We start from the raw sequence: 23,548 nt of genomic DNA, 5'->3' as shown, positions 1-23,548 counted from the left end.
CTCACTTCTAACAAACCAAACCTGGCAGATGTGATACTATGTGACTTTTGAAGCAATGCCAAAGCAGGTGATACAGCTTCTATCTGGCTTTCAAAATGCTTATTCTTGGAACCCAGCCTCCATTCAGTGAGGAAGTGCAGGCCACAATAAGAGGCCACACAGAGGTGTTCTAGCCAACAGTTGCATCTGATGACCTAGCTAAAGCCTGCATCAGCTGCCAAATACGTTCATAAGGAAGCCATTAAGGTGACTCGAGCTCCAGGTCACCGAAAAATGATAATCACATGAGATCCTGGGAGAAAACTCCATAACTGAGCCTAGCCCACAAAAACCGTTAAGAACTAATAAAAATGGTTGATACTGTACTTCATTTGGTTTGTTACACAGCAGTGGCAATGGTGGCCACAACAAAAAAATTACAATTTCAATCTTAGCATCTTCCATCATTTAAACACAGATAGGCATCAGCAAAACAACTAATTTTCTATTTTCTTTCTTTAAGACTACCAATAGTTTGGGTTTTTTTGTTTGTTTGTTTAAGGGTAGAAAATTCACTGAACTGTATTCTGGAAACTTGAAGAATAATGAAGAAAATTTAGCCCATTATAAATTTTAGCAAGCACCAATACAACTATTAAATTTTAAGACAAATAAAACTGCTATAAATCAATATAAAAACTGTCATAGTGGGCACTAAATAAGCATAGTGATCAAATAAACATTATATACAAATAAAAGGAGTAAGCATCTGCTAATTTATTAGTGAGAATACCTTCATACAGAAGATGATTTTCAGTAACTGCATAATATTATAAATGAAAAAAGTAAATGGTTTGGTCTTTTTACACAACCTTTATGATCTAGATAAAACCACAGTAACCAGAAAAGGCTGGGATGATTTTAAGAGAAATAATGGTATTAATTACAAAATAAGAAATAAGAAAGATGAAATACTCTAGTGAAGGGTTTTTTAACACTAAAGCATTTTTTTATAACAGGTTTTAAAAATGTTTCATAATGAACATATAAAATATTTAGAGATTACTTATAATAGTATACAAAACCATATTTTAAATATTTTTTAATTACATAATGATTAACTTTAAGAAACAAGTGTTGGTGAGGATGTGGAGAAAAAGGAACCATCATGCACTGCTGGGGGGAATGAAAACTAGTGCAATATGGAGATTAAAAAAATTAAAAATGGAACTACCCTGGGCCACCTGGGTGGCTCAGTCAGTTAAGCATCTGCCTTGGGCTCAGGTCATGATCTCAGGTTCCTAGGATTGAGCCCCACATTCAGTGCGGAGCCTGCTTCCTCCTCTCCCTCTGCTGCTTCCCCTGTGCTTATGCGCTCTTTCCCTTTCAAATAAATAAATAAAATCTTAAGAAAAGAGAGAGAGACTACCCAATCCAGTAATCACATGACTGGATATTTACCTGAAGAATAGGAAAACATCAATTCAAAAGAATATAAGCACCCCTGTATTGACTGTAACATTATTTACAATAGTCAAATTATATAGTGGATAAAGAAGATACACACACACACACACAATGGAATTATCACTCAGTGTTTTAAAAAAGAATGAAATCTTGCCATTTGCAACAACATGGATGGAGCTAGACTGTACAATGCTAACCTAAATAAGTTAAAGACAAGATATCAGAGAATTTCATTCATCTGTGGAATTTAAGAAACAAAACAGACACAAATCAAAAAACGGACTATTAACCACAGAGAATAAGTAAGATGGTTAGCAGAGGGGATGTGAGTAGAGGGATGAGTGAAACAGGAAGGAGACAGAGAGTACATTTATTATGATGAGCACTAAGTAAAATACAGAACTTCTAAATCACTATATATGCCTGGAACTAATGTAACAGAAATATAAGTAAAAAATAAAAAATAAATTGTATGATGATTAACTTAGCGTTATTGGGAAAATATAAATTGTGGCCAGAGAAATAAATAAGGGTAGTTCTTTAAAATGACCAGAAAGGATAAAATGAATAGTAGGAAGCAGGAAACACTGCCTTGTGTCCAGGAATTATTACCATGTGTATATGGTCATCTTATGTACACCCTTCACCTCCGTCCACACACACCACATGTCCGCTCACACCTTATTTTGTAACTATGGAGGTAGGTATACACAAACACATATGTGTATATATACACACATACACTTGTGCATATATCTATATATCTATAGATAATGTGCATCTATACACATAAATTTATATATATACACATTTATTTATTTCTTACAAAAGGAATATGCCACTCCATTGGAAACAGATTCTAGTAAGCATAAGGAAGTTTACACTTCTAATTTTTTTTGAAAACAACAATATGAGACAAGTAATATCTGAGTTAATATTTTACAAACTATCCTTTGGAAAACGTTTTTTGTAAAAAGAAAAAAAAATCCTTAAACCTCGAAGATGTTAAGACTCTATAATTAAATAAAACCATACGAGTTTAAAAAAAAAAACTGAGTTACTAAAAATATTACTCGCTGTCTCATACTAAAAATAATACCTGAAGTTGTAGGTACTTCCACAGTAATACTACTGTAAGGTGGAGGAGAAGAGTCCGTTTCAAGTACTGAAGCTGAAGGAGCAGCCTGAACGCTCTGCGGCGCTGCGTTTGAAGTTGATGGCTGCTCTACAGCAGATGACTCAGAATTATCCTCTTCATTGTGAAGCTAAGAGAACAAAGAAAAAAAAAACATTAATGTCATTCGGATTATTATTTTTAAAAATTTTAAGGAAATTTTTAAAGATTATTTCAGGCAAAGGATCACCTTTTAGCTAAAAACAAAGTGAAATAACATTTAAAAAGAACAAAACTTTAAAGAAACTAAAGCAGTCATTAAGAAATTTAGATTTTGGTAGTTTCTTTATAATAGAAAAGGAAGTTTAAATTAAGAATTTATAAAGAAAAAAATCATGACTACAGATTCAAATTCACTCAATCTTACAGTAAATATTGACTACAATATATTAATCACTGTGTACTACAAAGAAAAGTAAAGCATTGGGGCGCCTGGGTGGCTCAGTGGGTTAAAGGCTCTGCCTTTGGTTCAGGTCGTGATCCCAGGGATCTGGGATGGAGCCCCACATTGGGCTCTCTGCTCGGTGGGGAGCCTGCTTCCCCCACCCCTCTGCCTGCCTCTCTACCTACTTGTGATCTGTCAAATAAAATATAAAATCTTGAAAAAAAAAGAAAAGCATGTAGTAATTAAACCACCATACGATTTCTATTACACTAGTATCTAGAATAATTGAAAATGTAACCTGAATTAATAAAATGAAATAATAATAAACATTCCAAAAATGTAAAATACTCTAAAGGAGGTCTTCTCAAGTACCAAAAGAGTTACTTATAAAGCAAGATGAATCAGTGTGTATACAAAATCCTGGAAGATGTCCTTCAACACAACAAATTTATCGAGAGCTCAGGAAGTACAAGATAATATGCTGGATCTGCAACCATTTAACTCATTTAATCCTCACAACAAATCTATGAAATAGAGAACGTCATCCCCGTTTGACAGATTAAAATGGGGGTGGGAGTGGAAACAACCTACGGAAGTATAGACACTTACAGTAACTTGCCAGACATCAAAACAGCTAGAAAGGGTAAGGCCAAGAATCAAACCCAAGTGGTAGGGCTATAGACTTCTTACTTTATAAGTAATCTTTTAAATGCTCATGTGTTAGGTGGTGATAATAACTACATGTAGGCAACCTAACTGTAGGTCAACCAAAAGCATCAGTACTTTAAAAAGTGGCTCATCAAAAAGGTACTATAATTGATCCTTAGATATACTTGGAAAGAGTTATTATTAAATTTTTAAAAACATTTTTATAAATCCACCAGAATCTTGGTTTGGAGAAATACTATAGGCTTTCAATGTTACTCGATTTTCATATTTTAACTTATTCTTGTCCTTTAAGAAATTCCATGTTAAAAATAATCCCCCAAATAAATTTTGTCACAGACCAAATCTGTGAACACACAAATATGAGTTTTGTGATGTGGTGGGGAAAAAAAAAAAAAAAAGAAGAGCATGCAAATTCTTGCTCTGCCTTTTAGGAGCTTCTCTGTGCCTCAGTGTCTTCAAGTCTAAGTTCTACATGCAGCCAAAATCCTCACAGACTTTTATAAAATAATATTTGAAAAGCATCTAGCACTAACACCTAGCACACAGGAAATACTAGTTTCCTCCTTTTTCCCCTTTAATTCAATATGCTGTATAATTTGGTGCTATCAGTTCAATAAATAGTCATTCATTTGCCTCTAAATACAAAGTAAAATTTACTTCACTGCTGTTTGCATGTCTTAGTGAGTGATCACACTAGAACAATAGTGTGAGTTCATAAATTTTATTTTACCAGAACTGCCATAAACATATCTAAAATGAATTCTCAAGTTAATAAGACAGTTTTTTTCCCATAGCACCAAGGTTTAGGTAATAAAATTCCATCACAGAAACTGAGTTGTAAGGTCAAACAATCATAAAGTGAATTTTCTAGAAGGTTTGTATTTACTTGCCACAGTTTTCTGAGTTGGCACTACATGAACATTCTCCTGACTACCTGTATGCTGTCTCAGTGTCACCAAGCATCTTCCATGTTTCCTGTAACAAAGCACCCAGGAGAATTCCTAACTCAGTCATCTCTGATCATACTTCAAAGAGTAAAAATGTTAGATGAGCAAGTTAAGGCAAATAAAAGTAAGGTATAGATATATACTTAGCATTATCAACTAAACAATTAACAGTGATGGTGTCAAAAAAAGGAAACCACTGTTCCATCTCTATCCTTAATGCTGCAAATGTGGATGAACTGTATGTACTAAGGAAAAAGATCCTGTAGGACAAAATTGCTCTCCTCTGGTTCCTCATAGGAAATTCTCCCTACGGTAACAAATACATGAATGTGCTCCCCAGAATGACCAACTCATTTTTAAAACCTTTCAAAATGTTTTCAGGGGCGCCTGGTTCAGTTGGTTAAGTGGCTGACTCCTGATTTCAGCTCAAGTCATGATCTCAGGGTCCCAGGATGGAGTCCTCCCTCCCCACCATTGGGCTCGGTGGGGAGAATCTGCTTGTTCTCTCTCTTCCCCCGCCTCGGCCTCTCCCTGTGCTCATGAGCTGTCTTCCTAAAATAAATATTTTTTAAAAAGGTATTCAAATAACTGCAATAAAAAGAGTAATTACAGAGGGGCACCTGGGTGGCTCAGTCAGTTAAGCATCTACCTTCAGCTCAGGTTGTGATCCTGGGTTCTGGGATCAAGCCCCGCTATGATCTCCCTGCTCACCAGAAGTCTGCTTCTCCTCTCCCTCTCCCTCTGCTCTCCCACTCATGTTCTCTCTCAGAAAAATAAAATCTTTAAAAACAAACCAACACAAAAGAGTAACTACAGATACTTTTACATATAATCTCAGAAGTAAAGCTTTAGAACTTGTAAAACACCCCTAAATTATTTCAACTACCCTATCTCACATTTCAGAGTTTCATTTTTACAAAATTATAATATACAGTGAACATTTGCCATATATCAACAGTAAAACCCAATAATTCAGTCAATATTCTCTACCTCTATAACAGAGAACTTCCAAAATTCAACTTTTTAATTTTGATATTTTTGGTGCCTCTATAAATTAACAAACTCTGGTTGCCTTTTAACTAAATTCATTCAAAAGTTAAAATCAAACTACATGTCCACCAAATTAATGCCATTTGTGGAAATTTTTCCTTATTCATGCTATCTAATGGTTCTACTTTACATTCTATCAGAATTATCATAAATAGCCAAAACAAGGGGAGGGGGCAGAGATAAGTGGGGTGGGAACTACATATATACAATACTGAACCAGGCTCTGTCTCCTGTCCACACATCACCTCAAAAGTTACCTTCCTAGCTTGTTCTATTTTTGAGCCTTCTGGAAAATACATGGGCAAGAGCATATGAATACTAAAATATGTCTTTAATACAGCGATCAAGGGTGATGAGAAGCTGCACATAGAGCCACCATTTTTTAGCATGAAGGATAAAAGGATGACAAGAGGGCTGGCTGTCTTAAATGTGTCTGTAGTTAGTCCTGACTTGATGTATATCAATCACTTTTAATGGTAAGACAACCATAAGCATTATGATTAAATCTGGCTGGAAATCCAGCCTTCCCATGTGTAAACTACAGTTTGGTTTCCTTTAATTGGCAGTTCTCCTTTACTGTAGCACTTCAATCTATCTTAAGATGATAAAAGATTAATAACTGTAACCTTTGCTTTTGAGAAGCTAGAGACCTCACTAAATGTTCTCTAAATACATCAAAATGACAATGTATGGAGGTACTATAAAGTGTTGTTCAGCAAACAGCGTTTGGAAAAAAAATGTAGGTTGTTTAAAAAAGAGGGGGGAGGGGCCTGGGTGGCTCAGTGGGTTGAAGCCTCTGCCTTCTGCTCAGGTCATGATGCCTCCGCACTGGGCTCTCTGCTCAGCAGAGCACCTGCTTCCTCTTTTTTCTCTGCCTGCCTCTCTGCCTACCTGTGATATCTGTCTGTGAAATAAATAAATAAATAAAATATTTAAAAAAAAAAAAAAAGTATGTGAAGAGGTATTTTGTATACTGTCATATTCTGACTACACTTAGTACCAAAAGACAAAAACTGGGAAGAAAAGTTCATAGTTGCAAAAAGTTAAATGTTAACTCAATAAAAGATCTTTAAAATTTTAATTAGATCTTTTCCCCCCAACTAGATCTTTTAAATTATTAGAACACCAGCTTTTCTTTAAGGCAACAAATACCTTCAGGCAGGTTTTGGATGACTCCTTCAAGGCTGCTGCATACCTAGGATGACCACAGAGCTATTTTTCCCAGGACAGTCCTACTTGACACCTATTACTACTTCAGGGCTCCATTCGATTTAGCATTTTCTCCATCCCTTCAATTCTCAGGAAAATTGAATGGCCAACCTACATAATGGGATTTTTGCCCTTTGTATGATATTAATAGATCACAAAGGCTCCTTTGAACTCTAAGATGATAAGGCCCTAGCAAAAACCTGTGGTAGTCTCTATCATTCTATGTTGCCTTATTTAACACCTGAATTAGAGGAAAAAACAGATTAGAGTTGAAATAAAATCAACTGGTACAGTCAAGCTACCTATTTTAATCACCCAAGAATGAAGTGAGCTATCTTAACTGTGCTGCTAGGAATAAGGTAATAGCAGGAGCTAAGAAATCCCTGCAGAGAGCCACGTGACTGAAACCAATATGCTCAGAAGACAGGTTCCCACAAAGCACTGCTGCTTGGCAAATGAAGCTAGATTGTCTACCAATAAAACTAAATTACAGTAGTCTTCCTAATGTACATAAACACACTATTAAGTACATTAACACAATTGTCTTAATTTTAGGGATTTTTACACTAAAACTTTGCGGTCTCTGGACATTTTTCCACTAATGAGAGCTAGCTTATGATACAAAGCAAAAACATAAACAATGAGGGAAGAATGTATAAGCAACAAATGAGTATTAATTTAAAAAACAAAACAAAACAAAACTGTGAGTTGGCAATCATGCCCAGTTTTCCGTTTCTTCTCTTGAAAGTACAGAATTCTGGTTTGGCTTTATATTTCATATTATAAACATACTTCTGCAAGTAAAACCTTTCTTCTTAGTATGAAAGAATATCATTAATTCATGGTGTTCCACAAAAAGTACCAGGAGCTCCAGATGCTCCACCACCTGAACAAGTCTGCAAAAAAAAAAAGTTTAAAACCAAGCCTCATCAGATATTTTATCATGACACAACTAAGCTTTTAAGTAAGTAAGGGTTGTTTCATTGGGGGGGGGGTCATTTTAAACTACTATCCTGCTGTCGTCTGCTCACAATGTGTCAACTAAAAAAAAAAAACATGCAAAAGAGTACATACAGTGTAAGTGAACGTTTAAAATAATAAGAGAGATGTTATTTGTGTAATACACATATGTGCAATCAAATTTCTGGAAAGATAAGCAAGAAACAGCAAAGAGCAACAGTTGAAGAAAGTGACTTCATCATTCTCTAGTATTTGAATTTTTTACACTAAGCATAAGTTAATTTGAAATTTTTAACTTTTAATAAACCCAAAATGCAAAAAAAATGAAACCTCTAGTTTCTATCTTGGTATATCTCAGAAGCAATGAGGTAATAAAGGTAAGCACTATATTCTATGATAAAAAGCTTTCTCCAACATAAAATATTACATAATATTGTAATAGTGCCCCTAGGTTTATGTATATGCAATTTTCCATTAAAAATAACAATCTGGTATTGTGGCAAAAAAAATAGACACTTGAAAAATGTACTAAAGAATATCTGAGGGTTTTTTTTTTTTTAAGAAAAAAATCAGGAGAGGGATAATTACTAAGACAACAGAATGATTAAAGAATAGAAGGCAAAATGTATACTGCCAGACTAAACTGTTTCTCTGAGCTTCAGACCTATAATCCACTTATTAGTATTAATTCATTTCTTGAGACATTAAACATAATCACATACCAAAAAAACAACTCTGGGCTATATATGTTCACTTCTTTCCCCTTCCAAACCATACATTATATGCCTAGCTAACTCATACATTATCATTCAGATCTCAGATTAAAATCAAGTTCTCACAAAAGCCTTTCCCATCTTCCAAAAGTAGAACAGGACTCTGATGTAATCTTAAAGCATCCTATTTTTCAGAGTACCTATCACGAAAACTATTTATGTAATCATTCATTTACAATCTGTTTTCCCAGCTGCAGTAAGAGTTTTACACAATGAAGGTTATATCTGCCTTGCAAAGAATTATCAAAATAAAAGCTCCAAAGTATCTGAAGTCAGCCTTGGTTAAAATTTAAAAATTAATTAAAATTAAAAAGATTTCAATTCTTTTAAGATAGGTCACCAGTCAAACAGTGTAAAATTGGAAGCCTTGAGAGAGAATAACCTTGCTAACCTATGTACTTTGAAGTCTTTAAGAGCTAGTTACTAAGTAAACTAAAGGACAAAAAGTTGGAGCTTATTTACACCCCTAAGACCAGCAAAGAACAAAGAAGCTAAACAGATGGGGTAAAGATTTTATAAAGTTCTATTTTCAAAAGCAGCCACCCTCTGGTTAAATTTCTTTTCATAAGCTAAAGTTGCGATGTAAATATACTAGACCCTAAGATTTCCTCTTTAAATATGAATGGTTTATTTTGATTTGGGTTTGTTTTTAAGATTTTATTTATTTATTTGACACAGAGAAAGCACAAGCAGGCAGAGTGGCAGGCAGAAGGTGAGGGAGAAGCAGGCTCCCCGGCCGAGCAGAGAGCCTGACGCTGGACTCACCTGAGCAAGGCGGACACTTAACGACTGAGCCACCCAGGCACCCCAATTTGAAGGGTCCTATAGGACACCCTCATTAATTGCATTCATAGCTCTTTAATTAACAACAAATGTTGTGACCTAATTCTTAAATTGTTATAAATAGTAAGTTTTTTTTTTCAAAGTCTATTCAGCTTAGAGGGATCTTACCTAATATTGATTTATTACAAATGTGTCCTACAAGGCTATCTTCTTACCAAAAGGTCATTATGATCTTAACTCAGACTGTTAACAACTTGCCTGACCTCACAGTCCTCAAAAAAAGGAGGGGGAGGCAGACAGAAGGAGAGAAAAATATTTAAGCATGCTGAATTGATGCCTTCTCATTACTTCCTTTCATCTAAAGATGTCTGTCTGCAGGTAACTAACTGCTTGTCAGCCTTCAAAGACCTTCTCAAAGTCTCCTATCAAACAATCTAGCTCATATCAATTTAGTATGAAAGACCATAATATATGCCATAAATGTCTATACAGTTCATCAGAGGAAGATGTTCAGCCTCATATTTGCAGTTTTATACCAAAATATGTTACATATAACAATATTTTAGGTTTGCTTTATAAAGGTTGCTTTTTTGTCTGGCCACTAACTTGGATTTCTGTCTCTATTCTACTTGACTTGATCAATGCAAGTAACTTTTTGAGATCTGTTAGTGATTATACTATGGTCTTAAGCACCTAGGATATCTGTGGTAGACATGTGATGGGTCTTTGTAAAACCCATTCCATCCTTCTTTCATTACAGATTCACAGTAATTTAGGTAAGACTGAGCCCATCCCACTCAAGGACCAGACCCTGACTGACTACATCAATCAGGACAATTCTCTCCTTTGGCACAGCAACTGGTTCCCAACCAGCAAGGAGTTCCTTCTGGGCAGAGTGCCTGGATCAAGGGTGGGCAATAAGATAACCTAAGATGATTCACTTAAAGGATACCCAAGGTGTTATAAATGGGGGGTAGGAGGGGAGGACTGATGACTAGATGCAGCTGGGAGAGAGATGAGACTCTCATCTTCCTTAACGCAGTTAGGAAACACACTGCACTTATTATTTGTCTAGATTAACACAGATAGTAATTTCTAAGACAAACCCAACTTCCATTAAACTATTCTTTCTTAGAAACAAAGATGCAGAGCAATTCCAGTGTTTAAGATTTCCTTAAGTGTAGGGGCGCCTGGTTGGCTCAGTGGGTTAAGCCGCTGCCTTTGGCTCAGGTCATGATCTCAGGGTCCTGGGACTGAGTCCTGCATCGGGCTCTCTGCTCAGCAGGGAGCCTGCTTCCCTTCCTCTCTCTCTGCCTGCCTCTCTGCTTACTTGTGATCTCTCTCTGTCAAATGAATAAATAAAATCTTTAAAAAAAAAAAAAAAAGATTTCCTTAAGTGTCTTAGGGCTCCTAATTTAGAAACCCCAATGAAAAAGATGTTCCTATGCAGGTTTCAAAAGCAGAAAAAAAATTTAATGTTTCAATTGGTAAAACTATTCAAATCCTCGGTTTTCAAAATATTCCAGTGGCCTGATTTTTACAAGCTAACATACTAGTATTCTAACATAGGCATTAGTAATACAATGACAATATATTGCCATTGATATTATGTTAACTTGTAATGAAATGTTTTGTTTCCTTAATCAAATTCAATAAAAAGGCACTGATAGATTTTGATTTGCATGCACCAAATAAGTCAGCAAATGTGGTATTTAATAAAGTTTATAAAAGCAAAACTGGCTAAAGAGTATGCTTCATAGTAACAAACTGAGATCTCAGACATTAAAAGAGAGTAAAAACATCAAGATACACATTAGACATGAAATAAGACCGTTTCAGCAATCAGAGTCTGAACATCAAGAGCTTTTAAAAGCAAAACTATTTAGGCACAAAAATGAAAAACAAGAACTAGTAGATTCTAATTGTAACCATCTCCTTCCAGGAAACTATCTCCTGCAAGTTTGTATGTGCTTCATGATGCCCTGGGGACTTAGGGACCCTTGGCAACCTCTAATTAGATTTGGGGATATTGCTACCTTTCCAATCAGATCATAACCATCTGAAATTTAGGAAGTATGCTTTATTCATCCTGGTATCTCCTAAAACAGGTAGCCGAGTTTAGAGCTTCCAGTAAACTTCACTGTTTTCTAAGCCTCCCAGTTTTTCTTTTACCAAAATGGGGAAGGGAGCCTAGGCAACTAATGGATGCACAGAACAACTCAAGATCAAGAATCATCCTCATTTATTATTACAATTTCCTCAGTGCTTTACACATAGTAGAAACCTGAAATATTTATTAAATCACTCAACTTTATGGGAACTCACAGTAAATTAATAAGCAAGTGTTGGGCCTAAAAGCTTACCACATCAAACCATGTTTGTTTGTTTGTTTAAGATTTTATTTATTCATTTGACAGAGAGGGATCACAAGTAGGCAGAGAGGCAGGCAGAGAGAGAGGGAGAGGGAAGCAGGCTCCCTGCTGAGCAGAGAGCCCAATGGGGGCTCGATCCCAGGACCCTGAGATCACGAACTGAGCCTAAGGCAGAGGTTTAACTGACTGAGCCACCAAGGCGCCCCTTAAACCACATTTAAAACAAAACAAAAACCCTGAATTGTACATCCTAAACAAGAAAATAAATTCCAATCCCACATCATCCAAGTCTTTAGAACAACTACAGTAGAATCAGCCCTTCTTACCACAGCTAGGCAAGATAGCCAACAACAAAGAAATTCAAAAAATCACAAGCAGCTATCCTCTCCCATAACAAAAAATCAATGAGTTAGCAAAACTAAGATCACTGAGGTCACTGAATTAGAGATAAACTACCTGAGACTCTGCACATGTTGATAGGTTGCCAAGGGTCCCTAAGTCCCCAGTGACTTAGAGCACAGAACAGTAACAAACAGTCATACACAGGATTTTTATTCATCAAAAAATAATTTACTACAAAAGAATACAGGTAGAGAACCAAAAATAGGTCATAAAGGGGGTGATGTTTTGATAAAGGCTAGTAGAAATGAATACTCTAGGAAAACAAATGTTACTGAAGAAAAGAAATAAAACAGTGTTACCATAAGGAATATAAATTATTTAATTATAAAAGAAAATATTCCTAATAATGAAAAAAGCAGAAACTGTCTGTTAAAAAGGATGGAGTTGGGACTCAAACTAGTAAAAGTATGAATTCACTCAACTGCCCTGAAGAGCAATGTGGCAATTCCTAGTAAGGCTGAAGGAGTGTAGGATGCCATGATTCTACTTCCAGATATCAACACTGGAAAACTCCCACACTTGGACATTAAGATTCATGTACAGGAATGCTCACAGAAGTACTATTTGTAATAGCAAGATACTGAAAACAACTGTCTGCCAGTAGAAAATGAGCATTACTCCACGATTTTCAAATTGGTAGATCAGATCTAAATCAATCTGCTAGATGAATAAAGCAAGCTGGGGAAGTATAAACAGCAAATACAAACACAAATACATATTTTCAATATGTATTTCAATTTTCAAAATGTAACAAATACATTTTCACATAATCTAAAACTAAAGTATCTATTTTATGTAGTATAAATATCACAAAAATTATATAGATCAGTTTCAAGATAGTGTTCGAGGAAGAAGGGAGAGGCATGAATGTAAGGCTTTAAAATTATCTTCCTTTAAAAAAAAAAAGCAAGGGCTGCCTGGATGGCTCAGTGGGTTAAGCCTCTGCCTTCAGCTCAGGTCATGATCTCAGGGTCCTAGGATCAAGCCCCACGTTGGGCTCTCTGCTCAGTGGGGAGCCTGCTTCCCCAACTCTCTCTCTCTGCCTGCCTGTGATCTGTCAAATAAATAAATCTTAAAAAAAAAAAAATTTTAAAGCAAGCAAAAAATGTTCAAAACCTGAAACAGATATGCCAAAATCCTATTATTCCCATTTGCCATTATCTCCACAGTGGATATAAAACTACCTTTATATTACTTCCTGTAATTTTCTTTATATTTGAAATGTTCTATAATTTTATTTTTTCCATTAAGCAATTTATTTTTTTAAGATTTTTTTATTTATTTGACAGAGAGAGAGAGAGAGATCACAAGTAGGCAGAGAGGCCGGCAAAGAGAAAGGGGAGGAAGCAGGCTCCCTGCAGAGCAGAGTGCCTGACGCTGGGCTAGATCCCAAGACCCTGGGATCATGATCTGAGCCGAAGGCAGAGGCTTTAACCCACTGAGCCACCCAGGCGCCCCAAGCAATTTATTTTTTTATTTTAATTTTTTTTCCAGTGTTCCAAGATTCATTGTTTATGCACCACACCCACTGCTCCCTGCAATACGAGCCCTCCTCAATACTCACTATGCTCACCCAACCCTCCACCCTCCTCCTCTCCAAAATCCTTGGTTTCTCACAGTCCACAGTCTCTCATGGTTCCTCTCCCCCTCTGATTTCCCCCAACTCACTTCTCTCCAACTTCCAATGTTCTCCGTGTTAATGTTTACATTTTTTTAAAAAGTTGAGCTAGCCAAGTTGTCTTACATGTATAAAGTATTTAAAATGCCCAGGACTCCTTGAAAAAAAAATTACTTCATAATGCAAACCAGGCAATCAGAAAATGAATCAAAGAAAAAGAAAAGATACGGTGGCTAGCACTGACTCCTCTTAAATACAGAACTAATGCTAAATATAGAGCTAAAGACTAAATAGCTGCTGGCAAAGAGAAAGGAAACATACACCCTGAAAAAGTAAAAATGTATGCAACATAAAAATCAGGAAACAGGGAAAAGAGATGAGAGAAAGTATTAGTATCATTCACCTCATCTATCACAGCAGGGATTTATTGTCTATAATCTAAAATTAAAATATACTGCTTTTTAAATTACCCTAAGTTCTTACTGTTTTTTGTATTTTTCTTAATTTTAGTGAAATCTTACATAACCTAATGGCTCTGTTAAAGAAACCTTAATCTAGAATTCAACAGTTCTTTACGATATTTTCCCTTGGTATTAAATTCAAACAAAACCATATTTCATGTTTTCATTTTTTAAAACAGCATAAATAGCATTATCCTCTTTTTATAACATTCTATAACCACAAATGAAATAATCCTCACCAAATGCTTACCTAAGTTATTTCTGATTCATTAAGGTATGGATGCCTAGATTGCTTCTTTCTTTGTACTTAAACTGCCTGTATTTTTAAAAATCAGTATACATCACTTATTATAAAAATTAAAAAGGTCTTAGAAAAACACATTTATTTTGAGACTACATACTAACTAATCAGAAACCTAAAACAGGATTCTTTATAAAGCTGGTCTACCACAGTACTATCAAAATGGAAAACTATAAACAATCTAGTCATCCAAAAGAGTATAAACACACAGTATCAATACAATGGAACACTTTATGGCCATTTAAGATGGTGTTTCTAACAAGATACTTAATTACATAAGGAAATGGTTATGATATTGTATTTAAAAAGTAACAAAATTGTGTGTGTGCTAAATCAAATTATTCTATTTTTAAATTTTTTAAATTAAAAAAAGTTACAAAATGACAGCTTAAAAAATGGGCAGCATGAATGCTTGCAAATTGCATTTTGTTTTTTTTACTTTTCCACTTTTTCTAAGTTTCTAGAACTCAGATGAAAGTAAGAAGCATTCTTTTCTGTTCTTAATGTAAGACAGTGTGATACATTAAAGATTTCCATCTATGCCTAATGGAGTAAGTTTCTCTAAGTCAGAAAACTGACACTGTAAAATTTCTTAATGATACTGAAAGAAAAAAATTACCATAGACTCTACATCCATTCAATAACCTTTTATAACCATTATCTTTACAAGAAAAGAAAGTTGGGCACATAAACCCTGATATGATCACGTTTGCTATTTCCTATCAATCAGTTAACTGTACTAAATACCAATATGTATCCATTTTAGTGTGATGATTTTCTAATGAAACCCATTTTAAAGGTCAAAATGGCTCATAAGGGCTTTTTCTTTGTTATTCTCCATCTATTAACAGATTTTTCTTCATGGTGTCCTTTTGCCTTTGCTAATCACATTACATATTCACCTACATAATCTACAAAGACATTCTTTTTTCACAGTAATACTATCTAGCCCTTAGTACTGCAATTGTAAGGATTGCACACTAACACTGTCAGCAACATGCCACCAATGTTCCAACTGCTTTATTCAACGACCCAGCTGATAAAGGACTCCCAACTTTCCACAAACAACTCCATGAGAAAATCCTCATTAAGCACCCAGTACAGCAGTACTAAGCTACTGTGGCAGTAACTGCTGTGTTGGTCAGTGTGCTTCCACTACAGCCCTATGTGTAAGTGTAAACAGTACTTCTTCAGCCCAACCCAACTCTTAAGAAATCAGATACTTCACGTTATCTAAATGCTATATGGTAGGAAAGTACAAACATGATGGGGACATATCAAAGGACATAGAAGGCGATGCAAGAGGCACCCTTTGGTCAAACCTGAGATGAGCTGAGCCTCATAATAAATGATAATAGCATCGGATTGTAACTAGTAGAATAAAATAAGAATCCCATTCACACTGACATAAATAAATAAATAGGACAAAAGTAAAATGTCTCCTTATAGAATTCTAAATAAAGGTAGAAGAAATGACAGAATTAGGAAATCACCATTTGACAACCATCATAGTTACAACTATTTTTCAGGCAATAATAACCAATGAACTCTAAAGCCAATGGGTGAAAATTAGGGGGAAAAAATGGACATTTGTAGGGTATACCATAAAACAGCCAATACAAATCTTTCCATAACATTGTCATGAAAGACTAAAAAGTTTAAAAAAGACTAACAGAGGGGCACCTCGGTGGCTCAGTGGGTTAAGTAAGCCTTCTGCCTTCGGCTCAGGTCATGGTCTTAGGGTCCTGGGATGGAGCAGGGAGCCTGCTTCCCCCCTCCTCTCTGCCTACCTTCTCTGCCTACTTATGGTCTCTCACTGTCAAATAAATAAATAAAATCTTAAAAAAAAAAAAAAAAAGACTAACAGACACAATACGCACAGTATTTAATGGAGAACTAAATCCTGATATTGTAAAAAATGTATCTTCTTTCACTCTAAAAGATCTTTGAGAAACTTGTTTCTTTGTTTACAAGGTTCTATTATTGTTTGTTTACAGGTTCTATTATTATAGAACTTTGCTTACAGGTTCTATTATTATACCACTATAACTGATTTCAGTAATTTGCACTGTAGTTTACAAGAGAATGACTTTGTTTTTAGAATACACACACTGAGATGAGATATTTAGATGTAAAGGGACAGCATGTCCGCTATTTACTTTCAAATGTTTCAGAAAAAAACACAGTTATATGTTTGTATGTGTACATACATATAAAGAGATTATCACAGAGCAAATATAATAAAATGTCAACGTTTGAGGAAACTGGATAAATGGTATATAGGAATTCCTTGCAATAGTTTTCCACACTTCTCTGTAAGTCTAAAATTATTTTAAAATTAAAGTTAAAAAATGCTATATAATAAGAAAAAAGAATAATATATTACATAAAAACCAACAGATTAACTTAAACTCTACAATCCAGGTTCTAACAATTTTCAATCCAGTGTTAGAAATCCTGTAGATCGTGAAAAACCTCTACACCTTCCGTCACTGTACAAAATGATTTCTCTGTATTTAATCAAAATCTAACTCACCCTGGATGGCATTATATTCCTCAAAGACCTCTCAAAAGTGTTAATCCTCCCACAGCTCCCCTTATTTGGGAACAAGAAGATAAGGAAAGTTTTCTTAGATACTGCCAATTCTAGATCAAGAGGCTCTCTTAAAATTCACACTGTCCATACAGTTTGTCAGACCCATTCGCATCCTGTTACTATTATTTACAAGGGCCACAACTCACCCCAGTCAACAAGACTTACAAGCCAGCTCTCTAACCACCCCCAATATCATCCCCCCTGCCCTAAATCCCACTGTATTACAGGACCACTAACTAAACCAACTTAACACCTCAGCTACAAGACAGGAAGTAGTAATATTCAGAGTTGACTGGTCCAGAGACTACTTCAGTTCACTACTTTCCTGATCTGATGATATTCATTCATTCCTCTTCTACTAAAAAAGATAGATTTCTACATTTTAGAACTTGGTCTCAACCCTCCTGGCTTTTACCTCTCTCTCTCCCTTAACTTCCACTAAATCAATTCTTCAGGGCCTCCATTCACTACCACATGTTTCACATGCTATCATACATAGTCAGGATTATAAAGTGAAAAACCTGCGTGACACTCACACTCAATTTCCTACCTCCTGTATCCTCTAACTACATCTACCCTATTGAATCCAATCTGGAATGAGTCTGACTGCTATACTCCTGGTAGAGAGAGGAAAACAAATCACATGGTGGCGCCACTACAAATTTCAATTCTAATCCCAGCAGGGCCATCAGAACTAGTGCTCACCATGGCAGGTGTTTCAGCTCTGCCAATCTCCTATTCCTCACTTTCAACCTTGGAGCTCTCTGTCAAAATCTTTGCTTCCTACTTCACAGAGGAAAACGGGTTTTCATGCAAAAGTTCCTTCATCTTCTCTCCCCTGCATCTCTAAATTTAGCATTATGGCATCCATCCTAACGTATACTCTTTGCTCCTAAATGCCAGACAACTGTACAGAGAAGATCCTGCCTCCCAAAGGATCATTTTTGCTTTAAATTATGTCTCTCCTTCCTTTCTCCACTAGTTTCTTTTTCTCTACCCACATGTATATTCTATTCATGCCACACTTAAAAAAGAGAAAAACTGCCATCAGCTAAAAATAAAGGAGTTTTTCCCCCTTGTGCTTTTTGAACTATTTGCATCTCTCCTTTCTTTCCTTCGGTGACAAACATCCTAAAAAAGAGAGAGAGACAGACAGACAGAGAGAGAGAGAGAGCGAGGGAGCACTATTCTTACTCTGTGCACTTTTAATTCTCATTTTCTCCCAATCTATCACCAACTGGCTTTTACTCAAAGAGCTCTTGCTAAGAACACCTACCTCCTAATTGTTAAATCCAAAAGTCTTTTTTTCAGTCCTTCTTGTAAGAAAATCTTTAATACATTCAACACGATTTAGTGTACCTCTAATTGGTTTTTCTTTAGCCTCCAGAGAACTGTTTCCTTCTGGTTTTCCTCCTACCTCTGACGATTCATTTTGTCTCTTTTGTAGGGGTCCTTATTTTACTCTGCTAACTTTAAAGAGACTTAGCTAAAACTGAATCAAGAGCTGTGGAAACTGCATCTAACACACAGACCGGATTGAAGCTGAAGAGTGTATAATTGGTATGATCTCATTTCATTTGCAAGGGCATAATGCAACTAGCCCCTGTAATAACGTTAAAGTTACTATTACAAGCATTTATTTGTCATTTAAAAAATCAGGGTGGTGTACTGTCTTTCTGATTTTACATTCTCTTAGAAGACTGGGTGGTTGCTAAATGAATAAACTAGAAAAGAAGATAATCTGATGCCAGAAGATAGAAATTCAAGATCTCCACCACCTTCTAGCTGCAAAATCCTGACTGGGTTTTGGGCCTCATCTTCTTTCTGTGAATCATTCATTTCCATTCAGTAGCCAGTTACCCAACAGTTCCTCAACCAACATTTACTAAGGGCCTACTATGTTCTAGATCATACAGTGGGTGCAAGAAATGGGTGGGTATAAATCCCAACCCATCAATCCCCACTACTGCTAGCTTCTAACAAGTAGGAGCTCTACAGCAAGGGCACAATACGTGAGAGTAGGGCTGCAACAGAGGGAATAAAGGCAAATAAAAGTCTGCATATTCTATCACAGGTAACCAGAGAGCCAAGACCAGTTACGACCCACACCTGAAACATCAGTTTTCCCTCAATAAACACAGAGAAGCTACAAACAGAATCCTCAAGCAAAACTAAGTAAAATAATATAAATTACAGAGAGAAGTTGTTAATGATTCATCCAGGAAGCACAGCAAACACCAAGATGCCACTGCAGGCAAAAGTTGAAAGACTCATCCATCAGTGTTATATGAAAAAGCAAACCCTCAGAAGTTGGCTAATAAATCTAAATACATAATCTCCATAACTTCCTAATATTCAAAGCCAAACATACACATGTTCTCCTTCTGTTCCTTTCAAAAAAGTCAGCAATCATGTACTCCTATACTGACTGACTCACTCAATGTATTTCCTTATTCCTATATATATAATATCATCCTCATAGAGATCACTATAATGTCACATTTCTAAATACTGGTCAATACAGAAACACAATTACACTGAGTTTTTCCGCACAACTTGACATGACTGGCATTTCCTAACAAAAATTTACACAAATGAATTCCATTACTATGTTGATTTGCACTAGCAACAGAGATGTACAAGACAAAAAAATATTATAACTTGAGCAAAAGTACTTTCCAGAGAGAAAAAAACAAAGCAAAATTACTTTCCAGAAAGAAACTGAGTAGGTGGTTCTCTATGATACTCAAATTCCAACTGTCAGCAAACCTCAGCACACATAATAAAAAAAATTTACCAAATAGTTTTGGAGGAGGGGAAAAACCTGGTAATTTAAATGCTTTACTTCTTAAAAGACTGCATTTTGCTTTAAAGAGAAATCTTTAGTTAGCATAACTAACCACTGATAAAGACTTGAAAGTATTTCATTATACGGTAATTCTGGTTTTAACTAGGTCAATGAAAAGTACTGTGTAGGCATATACACAGATAAATGAAATAAAATACTAGCACAAATAGTTCTGAACCTATCCCCAACCACCTGTATTGGGCTAAGAATAAGAAGCATACTAGGTTTAAATAATGAGGGTTGGAATCAATTTTTCTAGTTTCAAATCTAGGCTTCAGCACTTACCAACTCGGTGACCTGTCTGGGCTTCAGTTTTATCATCTAAAAAAGGAAATACTTACTCATAGGGTTTTTGTAAGGCTTACAAAAATTAACACCGGTAAATACTAAGAATAATGCCTGACAGTAAAAACCTCTTAAGCGTTGGTTTAAAAAACAAAGGCACTTTATAAATATCATCAACTTTAGTCTCTACCATAACCTTCTGAGTATGGTTGAGTATGAGAAGTATGGTGAAACGAACTTGAGCTAACTGAACTGACACACCTAGTGAGAAGCAAAATCAAGATTCGAATACAGGTTATACTGAGGGAGGAGTCAAGATGGTGGAGAAGTAGCAGGCTGAGACTACTTCAGCTAGCAGGAGATCAGCTAGAGAGCTTATCTAAAGATCGAATACAGGTTATACTGTCTCCAAACTCAGGCTCTTTCTATTTCAAGATGCCTCCAAAAAAAAAAAAAAAAAAAAATCAAAAGTAGTCGTCTACTCTGCCACAATATGACATTCATGAGTACTTCTAATGCTGAGTGGAGTACACACACACACACAAACACACACTGCACGTATCTTTGAATCCACCTATCTACTGCCCTTCAATGGCACTACTCAAATCCAAGCCATCACTCTCTCTCAGCTCAACTACTACCATAGCTTCCTAACTAAATTGCAGACAATCCTAACTAAATTGGTTGGTTCACCAAGAAATAATACAACATCAAAGCCCACCAATTAATAAGTCAATAACACATAAACACAGCTTATAAAATACATATGGGCAGAGAAGGAGGACCCAAATTTAGAGAAAACTTCCAACATGAAAGAAGAGCAAAACAAAAGTATTAGGAAGAAAGTTAATGTAGGAAGTAGAAACATTAAAATCTCAAAAATCTACAGTTCCAGCATGGCAGTACAGGCCCCCTACAGTTCAAGCCTCCCACTGATTACAACTATAAACGTAAGACAACACATGAAACAACCCAACTGTCTGAACAATCGTTAAAAAAAACAGGGATGTGGAGGGAAGTTAAAACTCGAAGAAACAACCTGCAGAAACCCCCCCCCCACCACCTTTCTTTTTGCAGCTTGGCTAAGGCAGAACCACAGCTATGGAAAAGCACCATAGCTTTAGCTACAAAAACCCAATAGAAATCCTGCTATTTCTAGCAAGGGAAGCATGAAATGGAGCCCAACCAACCAGAAAGTGAAGAGAAATCACTAACTCTGGAATCATGCATGTGTAGGACTGACCCAAAATAGATTACTACAGGCCTAAGGAATTAATATTATACTTGAATATAATTCAAATGCACTGTAGACAGAGTGTGAAACAGTACTTAAAATCTAAAGTTGAGCTGATTGCCTCCAAAACAAAAACATCTATATTCTCCAGAGGAGCACAGCAAAACTCAGAAGATCCAGGATAAAATCCAAAATTACTAGAAATAAAAAATACTACAAAATATAAAACGGTCTCTGCAGAAAAGGCAATCAAGAGAAGCCAATTCCAAGGTGACTCAGATTATAGTTACCAGGCAGGGATTTTAAAGCAGCTATTCTAACTATGTTCCAGGAAGTAAAGCAAAATTACCTTGAAATCAATGAAAATGATAGCTCTGTACTAGGCCTAAAAAACAAACAGTACAGATGAAATGGGAAGGGTTCTAAGAACATCTTCAAAGAGCCAAGATGCCCTTCAACAGACAAATGGGTAAAGAAGATATGGTCCCCTTATACACTGGAATATTACTCAGCCATCAGAAAGGATGAATACCCAACTTTTGTATCAACATGGATGGGAGTGGAGAAGATTATGCTGAGTGAAATAAGTCAAACAGAAAAAGTCAATTATCATATAGTTTCACTTAATTGTGGAACATAAAGAACAACATGGAGGACATTAGGAGAAGGAAAGGAAAAGTGAATGGCAGGAAATTGGAGGGGGAGACGAAACATGAGAGACTGTGGACTTTGAGAAACAAATGGAGGGTTTGGGAGGGTTCGGGGGTTGGAGGGATGGTTGAGCCTGGTGGTGGGTATTAAGGAGGGCACATACTGCATGGAGCACTGGGTGTGGTACATAAACAATGAATCTTGGAACACTGAAAAAATAAAAAACATAAAATAAAAGAACATCTTCAAAGAACAAAATAGAGGAAGGAATAATTTTTGGCCAAAGAATACAGCTGAAAAGCAAATTCTGAAAAATCATCACAGGATATGCAAAGAATTAACAAAGATACAAAGAAAAATAAAGAAATAAAAATTAGGCAACTCCATTAAAAATTCTAAAAGTTAGAGAAATTACACCACCTGACTCAGTAGTGAACAATATATTGTCATGTCATAAAATATAAATACTAATTACTGATTCAGCCAAAAATTAGGTGCCTTTCATACACTTAATCCTCACAATAATTCTATGAAGTAGGTCCTATATCCATACTATACTTACTTTATACATGAGGAAGCAATGGCATAGAGAGGTGAAGTAATAGGCCCAACATTACACTGCTTTAAGTGAGAAGCCAAAATCTGACCACCAGAGGTGAGACTACAGAGATCACGATCCGGGAGGGGAAAAGGGACATGCAAGGAACAAGGTGGAACTGAGCTCTGAACAACATGGGTTTGAACTGTGTGGGTCCACTTACACATTGCTTTGTTTCTGATACTGTACAGTACTATAACTATATTTTCAGTTTTCTTAATAGGTTTTCTTTTCTCTAGCTTACTTTATTGTAAGAATACAGTATATAATAGGGTGCCTGGGTGGCTTAGTCAGTTGAGCGGCTGCCTTATGCTCAGGTCATGATCCCAGGTTCCTGGGATCAAGCCCCACACTGGGCTCTCTGCTTGGCAGAGAGCCTGCTCCTCCCTCTCCTTCTGCCAGATGTTCTGCCTACTTGTGCTCTCTATCTCTATATCAAATAAAACCTTTAAAAAAAAAAAAAAGAATACGGTATATAATACATATACAAAATAAGTGATAATTAAATGTTTGTTAATCATTAAGGCTTCTAGTCAACAGTAAGCTAAGCCTTGGGGGAGTCAAGTTATACAAGCATTCTGGGCTGACGAGGGGTGGGGGAAACAGGCAGCATCCCGAACCCTCACAATGTCCAAGGGTCAACTGTAAGGTTAATAAATCAACAAATAAATGAATATACATATATGTTAAAAACACAGTTAAGGCAGCTTAAAAAGATTGTTTCTTTTTCTTTCCAAGAGAAAGGCTTGGAGGACAAAAGGAGACTCATATTTCTCATTATTTTAT

General features: G+C 35.9%; 1 protein-coding gene across 1 annotated transcript in view; it reads right to left on the bottom strand.

Annotated features, from left to right (window-relative positions):
• NDFIP2 (Nedd4 family interacting protein 2) overlaps window positions 1-23,548 on the bottom strand; it is a 65,030-nt gene that overhangs the window by 29,366 nt on the left and 12,116 nt on the right. Inside the window, 1 exon segment of the mRNA XM_044249943.1 lies at window positions 2,546-2,711. Coding sequence (XP_044105878.1) covers window positions 2,546-2,711 — 166 coding nt within the window.

This window comes from Neovison vison, chromosome 5, assembly GCF_020171115.1.
Source record: "Neovison vison isolate M4711 chromosome 5, ASM_NN_V1, whole genome shotgun sequence".
NCBI lineage: Eukaryota > Metazoa > Chordata > Mammalia > Carnivora > Mustelidae > Neogale > Neogale vison.
The sequence above is the reverse complement of the archived record's forward strand: the minus strand, read 5'-3'. Positions and strand labels throughout refer to the sequence as shown.